The sequence below is a fragment of the Nelusetta ayraudi genome, unplaced genomic scaffold (genome assembly GCF_046127955.1).
Source record: "Nelusetta ayraudi isolate G7.1 ecotype Tasmania unplaced genomic scaffold, CSIRO-AGI_Nayr_v1 ptg000007l, whole genome shotgun sequence".
NCBI lineage: Eukaryota > Metazoa > Chordata > Actinopteri > Tetraodontiformes > Monacanthidae > Nelusetta > Nelusetta ayraudi.
This window is the reverse complement of record NW_027466057.1, coordinates 308123-317500: the sequence shown is the minus strand read 5'-3', so window position 1 is coordinate 317500 and position 9378 is coordinate 308123. Positions and strand designations below refer to the sequence as shown.

At 45.9% G+C, this 9378-nt stretch overlaps 1 protein-coding gene across 1 annotated transcript in view; it reads left to right on the top strand.

The window, feature by feature from the left end:
- The window catches only part of ppp2r3a (protein phosphatase 2, regulatory subunit B'', alpha), a 22072-nt gene extending 14380 nt beyond the window's left edge, over window positions 1-7692 (top strand). The window contains exons 2-12 of the mRNA XM_076017641.1: window positions 1941-2246; window positions 2353-2456; window positions 2576-2678; window positions 3603-3677; window positions 5275-5518; window positions 5679-5727; window positions 5814-5903; window positions 6015-6190; window positions 6307-6425; window positions 6798-6904; window positions 6985-7692. Of these exons, the coding sequence (XP_075873756.1) occupies window positions 1941-2246; window positions 2353-2456; window positions 2576-2678; window positions 3603-3677; window positions 5275-5518; window positions 5679-5727; window positions 5814-5903; window positions 6015-6190; window positions 6307-6425; window positions 6798-6904; window positions 6985-7081 (1470 nt within the window). The 3' untranslated portion in view covers window positions 7082-7692. The remainder of the gene's footprint in view (window positions 1-1940; window positions 2247-2352; window positions 2457-2575; window positions 2679-3602; window positions 3678-5274; window positions 5519-5678; window positions 5728-5813; window positions 5904-6014; window positions 6191-6306; window positions 6426-6797; window positions 6905-6984) is intronic.
- Window positions 7693-9378: the final 1686 nt, after the last annotated feature.

Below are 9378 nucleotides of genomic sequence, written 5' to 3'. Positions count from 1 at the left end.
GAGTACTGCAGAGACATTCGTACCCGGATACATGTCATTGAAAGCACTACGTCATGAGTGGGCTAACTTGAACCACAGTGGGTTCTAAAACGTGACCGAGGGAGCCGGAGCAGCAGCAGATGGATGGAGTGTTTTGGTGAGCCACCTCATAGGAGGAAAGATTATATCATGGGATATGTAGAAAACATGTTGCTTTAATGTCAATTGAAAATTAACAGAAGCGTACAGTATTTCGCTCTTTATTGAAATGACTCTGAAAACACTGAAAACATGGACGAAATAAAGCTGTTTTATGACTTACTGACTATTAATATCATTTCTTCAAGTTCGGTGGGCCGGATTAAAAAGCTTTATGGGCCGCATATGGCCCCCCGGCTGTAGTTTGGCCACGCCTGCACTATGTTTATGCCTCAAGAGTCAGCAGTGTCCTGATTGGCTGATTTACACAGCAAGGAAACATGCGAATGTTTCATCTTTAGATTCCATTTCAAGCCCGGGTTTGAGCCTTTGATGTCTGACGTCCCACTTTGAGCTCACTCACATCTTTCTGATACCAGCTGAGATGTCGTCGAACATCGCTAATAAAGTGTGAGCAGTCCAACCTTCTGGCCCACTGCAGTCGACCAATACGGCCACCTCCTCACACGTGCTCTCGCTCTTCATGTAAATATTCTTTAAATGCTTCTTAAGCCAATGAAAACATCTCAGACATTTATCTTTTTTTGACCCCAAAAATGCAAGGACACTCTCCACGAATACAATTAAAATACACTTCTTTTTTTTTTTTTATTGAAACAAAACAAGATAAATCCATAGTTTTGCCTTTTTGCATCTCCATTAGAATGCAAATTGATTTTCATTTCTCTCAGCGTTTGTTTTCCCTCCCGCTGTCATAACAAGCAGTCAAGGACTCCGAGTTGAAATTAATTAAGCTGAACCCCGGCACAGACTCCTGCCACCTGGAACTTTCCTCGCCTGCCCTTTAAATCCGTCTTAAGTGGCGACTGTAAAACAAGTCCCTTGTTGTTTGCACGGGTGATCATGACTCGCCGGGAGTTTCCATCACATCCAACCCCCCACACACACACACACACACACACACACACACACACACACACACACATCCCAAACAACCCCGTCAGCGTCATAAAGCGGAGTCTTGTCTTGTCTCCGTTCCTGGGGAAAACTGCTTGATGTAGCAATTAAGATGCCCCGCCCCACCCCGATTCCAAATAAAAAAATAAAACAGCGAAGAGTGAAGGCAGGTGAGGCAAACGGTACCTTCATGTCTGGATTCGCCGCTGCTGCAGTTTGAAGGCGAGACCCAGACACAGACCGGAGACGCGACGCAGGGGGGTCTGATGTGGCGCAAGAGGCCACATCAAGCCCGACGATGAAATGAGACGTGAACGCGAGTGCTGCTCTTAGACTCACTTTAAACAATGGTCTGATTAAAGGGCCAAGCAGATTAAAAGGGACGAGCGGGAAATGTAAACACCGCACAGGTCTTCCCCACGTTGACACTAATTTACCGTTTGAAAATTTATTTTTTTTTTCATTTATAGACGGATAAGTTGAAGTAAAATTATTAAGAATTGAAATGTGTTTTTTGCATTGAATGAATTTGGATGTCATTTAAGTTTAATTGAAAAATTGCCCTCTACACCTGCGAGGACCAGCGCTTGATGGTGGGTTGGAGCCGGGGTGTGGTTATATTTTCTGTTCATTCCAGGTGCTGCGGTTGGTGTTGGAGGGAGAAGCTTGTGTTTGTTAAAAGAAAATCCACAAAATAAATCCCCAATCAATTCGACAAATGGTTTCCATTATTTTGTTTTTGAGATTTTTAACACCCCATTAAAAAAAAAAAAGCAAAAACAAAAACAAAACATTATCAAATATTTAAAAACGTGCTCCTTCTTTTTTAACATCTCCACCTCCAGGTCCAGACCAAACCGGAGAAGAAGCCCGGCACGCCTCCGCCGGCTCCGGCGCCGACCTCGATCTCGCCGGCCCCCTCCCAGCGCTCGCCCAGCCCCCCGCTGGCTCCCGTCATCGTCACCCCTCCTCCGCCGCCCCCCCCTCCTCCCCCGCCGGCCCTCAACATTCCCAGGTTCTACTACCCCCGTGGGCTGCCCGCCATGGGCACGCTGGCCGGCCGCGACGCCGCCATCGCGGCCGTGGAGGCGGCCTTCACCGACTTCGAGGAGGAGAAGGCCGACATTTACGAGATGGGCAAAGTAGCAAAGGTCAGCGTCAAATTCTGCGCAGATTCTCTGAACTGGGCGCGAAAAGCGATGTTTTCTGCCGGCCGAAGTGACGGCAGCTGTCGCCTCGTCTTCCTCCCCCCTGCAGACGTGCGGCTGCCCGCTCTACTGGAAGTCTGCCATGTTCTACTCCGCCGGCGGCGAGAGGACGGGCTTCGTCTCCGTCCACTCCTTCGTCGCAACCTGGAGGAAGTGAGACACCGTCGCCAGAGTCGCCCAAGTCATCGAGAGTTGTCTGAAGTCAGTGGAATTACTAAACAAATGTCTTTCTTTTCTTTTTTTTTTCTCTTTTGTCCCCGTCGTCTCTGCAGGATGCTGCACAGTTGTCATGACGACGCGTCGCGGTTCATTTACCTCCTTGCCAAGCCCGGCTGCAACTACCTTGAACAGGAGGACTTCATTCCTCTGTTGCAGGTGAGAACAAAGGAAATCGCAAGGCGCAGTGGTTAGTCATGAGCGTGATGAGAGAACGCAAGTCAAGTATTTACGCTTGAAATTGTTTTTGCAACTCTTGCATCTTCTGTTTTCAATACAAGTGACTGTTTATTGACTGTAATTTCTCAGCAGCCTTTTCCAACTAAAAAAAAAAATCATCTACAAAAGAAATCATTTTGAATGAATTAACGAATGAATACATTTTATTTTCAAACATAAAATCTGCAACTATTTGTACACACGAAAGAAAGGAATAATAAATAATCGTACAAATTATAAAAATTCAAAAGTAAAAACATCACAAAACGCCGCACATAGTTTGAAAAAGGAGTAGGAAGAAGTGAAAAACCTTTTTCATTTCCTAACCCTTTTCACCTGTTCTTTCGTTTGTAGCAAAAATATTGTCCAATATTGCTACAAAGACATTCATCTCAATACATAATATATAAACACCCATATAAATATATAACATGTATACTCTCTATAAATATCTATATATATATGATTAGAAAAATTCAAATATGCAAGATATATGTCCTTATAAATATGAATATGATATCACGCAATATAGTATATTATAATATATATGCATATATATTACACATGATATACAGTATATGCACTAATATCCATATAAATACATAACATATACACTAACTTACTACATAGCTATCCCCGTACATATATACTATATTTTGCAATTCATAGTAGTCGTCATGCAGGCTGCAGGAACTTTTTCCCGTCACATGTACATTGCTCGATTTTCCTCTGCTCCCCTCGTCCGGCTGTCTCACGTCCGCAGGCTGTACGTCCTCGTTTTGCTGCCGAGCGTCTTCCTTCCACATTTGCAATCAATCTGTTGCCCGTGTTTATCTCGCTCTTCCTGTTTTCCCCCCTCTTCAGGACATTGTGGACACACACCCGGGTCTCACTTTTCTGAAGGACGCACCTGAATTCCATTCCCGCTACATAACGACGGTAAATTGCACCGTTTACATCACGCCTGTGTGTTTGAGTCCCAACGCTGAAACCCTGCCGCTGCTACTTTTCCGGCCTCTGAGAGAATGGTGCGTGAGCCGAGGACAGTTGATTGCCTGATGATGCTCTCAGATCTGATGGTAAAACCGCAGACGGGAACCTGGGGGTCTGTGTCAGAACGGATCATTTTCATGCATTTTGCCGATCGTGTGCAAATGTGACTTTTGAAAGTCCCATGTGATGCATCCACTCCGGCTTGATTGTGTCTCTAGTCACTGAAAAGCTCAGCTGAAACGAGAAAACCCATCTTTTCCCGCTTTTACTGACTAAACATGCTGTTTTCTTGAGATCTACAGATATTGTTGTTGTTATCATTATTTATTTTTAGTTCAGCAAAGTTGCGACACCGGAAGTTTCAGATGAATCAGAAACGAATTTCAAAATATTAGTTTTAGCAGTGTTGGCGAGTAATCTATTACTAAATAATCCACTACTGTAATGAAACTACTTTTTTTTTTTTTTTTTTAGTAACGGAGTACTGTAACAGGATTACTGTGGCAAAACTTGTAGTTATATATCATAATTACTTTATCAAGTAAGGATTCCTTTACTTTTCTGAAATATTTTGCAAGCTAAAAATGTCTTATTATCCACAAAATGTGTGAAATTTCGCAGATTGATGACGCAGCTGTGCGTGCAACATCAGTCATATGCGACGACGCACCGACGCAAGCACGGCGGCGGCAAAAGAAAAGACAGCGATTGCGTTTGTAGCTGGGAAAACAGACAGTTTATTTTACATCTCGTCTAAATTAAAGAATATTGTGGTTGGTTGTACATTATGAGCAGGAAACAAGACATTAGTGATTGATTACTTATGAGACAAAGCAGTTAAAGAAAAAAGTAATCTGATTACTTTTTTAAGCAGTAATCAGTTGTTGGATTACTTTTATGGAGTAATCCCAGCAACACTGGTCTTGAACCTCTGTTGTGTCATTAAAACTGCACGACCACTACTGACACAATCACCCCACTGCCAGTTGTATGCGTGTGTGTGCTTTGCTCGCGTGTGTGTACGTGTGTGGAAATACCTCCCGCATCGTCCAGGCCCGTCCGTGCACCAGTGCGCCGTCCACTCCCACGTGATGATGTCATGGAAACACTGATGCCCCCGGTGGCCGCAGCGGCAGAGGCGGGCTGACCGCTCGCGCGACCATATTAAGGCACTTCCTCCCTCCCTTCCAGCTGACCGGCTACTGTATCAGAGGGTCGAGTTCCGGGAGGGGTGGGGAGGCGGGGGGGGGCGCCGCTAATCGGCTCCTCGCTGAGCTGCCAGTGTTGTGTTTCAGCGACAGGGAGCCCAGTTCTCGCTCTTCCTGTATGAGTCAGGACAAAAGCAGCCTGTCGCTGGGAGTTTTTTTCCCCTCCCAAACGAGCAGAGCTGAGGGGAAGGTTAAGGAATTACATTCAATTTAACTTTGCATTTCTCAATATGGAATTGATTTTATTGTGTATTATCACCTTATCGCCAATATTTTCGCCTCACCGCAAAAAATAAATAAATACAAATTTTAACCAAAACAATAATGACTTGCAGGTGATCCAGCGGGTCTTCTACGTGGTGAACCGCTCCTGGACGGGCCGCATCACCATGTTGGAGCTGCGCCGCAGCAACTTCCTGCAGACCCTGGCGCTGCTGGAGGAGGAGGACGACATCAACCAGATCACCGACTACTTCTCCTACGAGCACTTCTACGTCATCTACTGCAAGTTCTGGGAGCTGGACACCGACCACGACCTCTACATCGACCCCAAGGACTTGTCGCGGTACAACGACCATGGTGAGGAGGAGGAGGAGGAGGAGGAGAAATGTCAGCCAGCTCCAGAGGGACTGGTTTAAACCAGATCCAAAAGTGTTTTTGAGAAAAATCCTTAAAAATACTCAGATGTTTGCCGAACTCCAACCGACTCGTCTTTCTTCTTCTGTCTTTTCCCCGGCAGCGTCATCAAACCGAATCATTGAGCGATTGTATTCGGGCGCCGTTACTCGGTAAGTTGCGAATGCTCGCGTACACACACACGCACATATAAACAGGCGTCGATTGCTAATATCCAATTTTCCCGTCCGTCCTCCAGGGGAAACGCCGTGCAGAGAGAAGGCAGGATGAGCTACGCCGAGTTTGTGTGGTTCCTCATATCGGAAGAGGACAAGAAAAACCCAACCAGGTATATTTCTCACGTTCCCCTCTGAGCGTGTGCGGCAAATATCCTGCTGTGCTCGAAATCAACCCGGGTCCTCCTCTTCCTCCTCCTCCTCATCCTCATCCTTGTCCTCAGCATCGAGTACTGGTTCCGCTGCATGGACACGGACGGAGACGGCGTCCTGTCCATGTTTGAGCTGGAGTACTTCTACGAGGAGCAGTGCGAGAGGATGGAACGGATGGGCATCGAACCCCTGCCCTTCCAGGACCTGCTGTGCCAGATGCTGGACCTGGTCAAGCCCGAAGCCCAAGGTCAACGACCACGACGGCCCCTTTTTCTTTTTTTTTTCTTCTTCTTCCTTCGTGTGTGTATGTGCATACATTTCCTGTTGATTTCCTCAAACCTGACTCGGATTTCGCTCCTGCAGGTAAAATCACCCTGAGGGATCTGAAGCGCTGCCGGATGGCCCACATATTCTTCGACACATTCTTCAACCTGGAGAAATACCTGGACCACGAACAGAGAGACCCGTTTGCTGTGCAAAAGGTGCGGCTTCGGTGAACGGCTCTCGTTTGAAGCCTTTGCAAGAGATGAAAGTTGATCCGCTTGTTGGCTTTTGGAAAGATGGGAAAAGATGATTTCGGACGGTGAACATTCTTGTGTTCATTTCAAGCGCTCCTATTTAAGGCGAACCCTCAGAATTTTAAAAACGGACTGATCCTTAGCTTTAAGTATGGTTCACCGTCACGTCCACACTGGGCGGGAACTCTTTAGGTCCAACAGGAAGATTGAAATGTATCTAATTGCAAGGCTTCCTTCCTCGTTTTCATGCAGCAATGTGTGAAATCACCGTACGTTCTGTTCATTTAGCTTTTTCCTTTTTCGCTGCCACTCATAAATTGACTTTCATTGCTTCAGGACATCGACAGTGAAGGTCCAGAGCCGTCCGACTGGGATAAATACGCCTCAGAGGAGTACGAGATCCTGGTGGCAGAGGAGACCGCTAACGAGCAGCTCCATGACGGGTACGACCCAGCAGAAACACATTTTTTACGTTTTGATCTGACTCGAAACTGACTGATTTCTGATCCGTCTTTTTCTACAGTTCCTTCGATGACGACTACGACTCCGAGGAGCTCCAAGTCACCGGAGACATCGGCAATAAAATGGAGAAGCTGGTCATATCCGACCTGACGGCATGATTTATTCGGTTTTTTTTTATTTCTTTTGGAAATATCGCGGACCTTTCCTTTCCGGAAAGCGGACAGGAGCACAAGTGTCAGAAGTTTCCTTCAGATGGAAACAAACTCTCAAAGCAAGCATGGTGTGCTCTGCAAGGACACAGGAAGCAGCTTTTGCATCTGTTCCAAAGACTCTGGAGGTTCTTCACCATGTGTCACCGTGTCTGTGTGTTTGTTTGTGTGCATGTGTGTGTGTGCGTGTGCGCGTGTGAACATCAACCAACACTGCTCTCTTTGTCTAGTGCAATAACGGCTCCGTGTTCTACCTGGCAAACAAAGCAGCAGCGTGTAAATAAGCCCTCGTGGGGACATTTTTAATACGTGTAAAATGTCGTCGCCCCACCGACAATCCTGCTCGAGGACAATCACCTGAGTCTTGACTGCCACTGTGATGAGCGCCGACTGCCGGGTCGACTGCAGGCGAGCAGCGCGCAGGTAGACCGGTTCTGGGGATAAAAGAAAAAAGAGAAAAAGAAAAGCGAGAGACGGGAAGGGATTATTACGGATGGTGGCTCCCAGCAGGCACCAGCCGGCTGCTGAATCATGACACATGCAGACAGATGAGGGGGTGGGGTGGGTGGGTGGGTGGGGGGGGGGGACTAGTCACCGTGTCCCTCGTAAAAAAAAGGAAGTACACGCCGTTTTAAGAGAATACGGCCCCATATTCACATATTCATGCAGCAGCTTGAGCGCGGTTGTAACTGCGCACCCCAGTGGCTGCTCTGCGGTACTGCGCACAGCGGCATCGCTCGCGTGTCGGAGCTCCGCCTCTGGATTTTTAGGAGAGAGGGGGAGAAAAAAATAGATGGACTATTTGATTTTAGTCAAGTCACACACAGAGACATATCAGACTCTCTGGTAGAGTTTCTTCACACAAAGACACACACACACGCACACCTGTTGCACTTTTCTTAGGATGCAGTAGCTCATTATCACCTTGTTGGCCTCAGTCACACTCCTGCTGACTGTGCAGAATTCCTGATAATAACTCCAGAACAGTTTCCCCCCCACAGTTCACGCATTTTTTCTGTTTTAAAATGAGCCTTCTCTATATGGCACACTTTTTAAGGGTTCCATCTTGTACCACTTTTCAAATTATTATTTTTTCCCACTAATTCCACTGAAGATGCCATGTGTATTTGATTAGCCCCAAAAATCGATCTCTAGAAAACAGTATATGTAGCAAAAAAAACAAAACAACAACAACCAGATTTTAGCTTCCTGCAAAAACTGATGCTTTGTTGGACTTCCGTATGTTTTGGGAGACAAAAAAACACAGTTTTAGAGGCCAGACCAAATGCATGGCTGCCACTGCCTGGGATAGATGGTGCATGATCCATGCCCTTTGTGACATCACAATGGGCTGATTTGCCAAAGCTGCACATTTTAGCGAGCAAAATATATTTTTGAAAAATTGTCATTTCTCATTTCCGGTGGAGTTGGCCAACAGTTTCGAGACACGTGGCACTGTGGCAAACATTAGTTAGGGGCAATTTCCCAGTAAGGGACCTCTATAGGGTCAGTTCGCCCTAACCCAGAGCCGACGTGAACACCAGGAGTGGAGGTGACCTGCATTCAGTTCCTTTGCTGAAGTTTTTCTGAATTCCTCGCCTGAGATGTTTGCCTTAGAAAGAAAGAAACGTTTAAATTTAATTTGGGGCTTTTAGAGCTGAAGGAAAATTGCTCACGCCAGATATATTTAAATATGAATATATTTTTATTATCCGAAGTAGACTATTTATGCAAAATGCTAACTCTGTGCTTTGAGCTGCACTACCTTTTAATTTGTATTTTTTTTAAAAGTCTGACTAAAGCAGAATAAAAATCTAAACTATTTTCATAGATGAGAAACTCTTAACAGAGATTTTTTTTATTTTCCTTATTAATAATGCCCTGGACTATTAATGAGTCCAGTATTTGCTGTGCAGCTCTCGCACGGACGGGTGTGAGTGTGTACACTGCACTGGCTGTGTTTGCTCATAAATTACCGATGGCGGGGCGCAGTTTTCAGGATCGTGCCGTGTGTGTGTGTGTGTGCGCTTGTGCGTGAGTGTGTGTGTGGCTCTCTGTTTCGGGGCTGTTTACTGTATATATTGAAACTGTTACCATGGGAACACGTTTCCAGAGTCCAACATGTATGTGTGTGTGTCTGCGCTTGTGCAGCTCTTCATCTAGAAAATGGGACAGCTCTTGTTTTTTTCCACTGGTTCTGTACTCCTTTACGCGACACACACACACACACACACACACACACACAC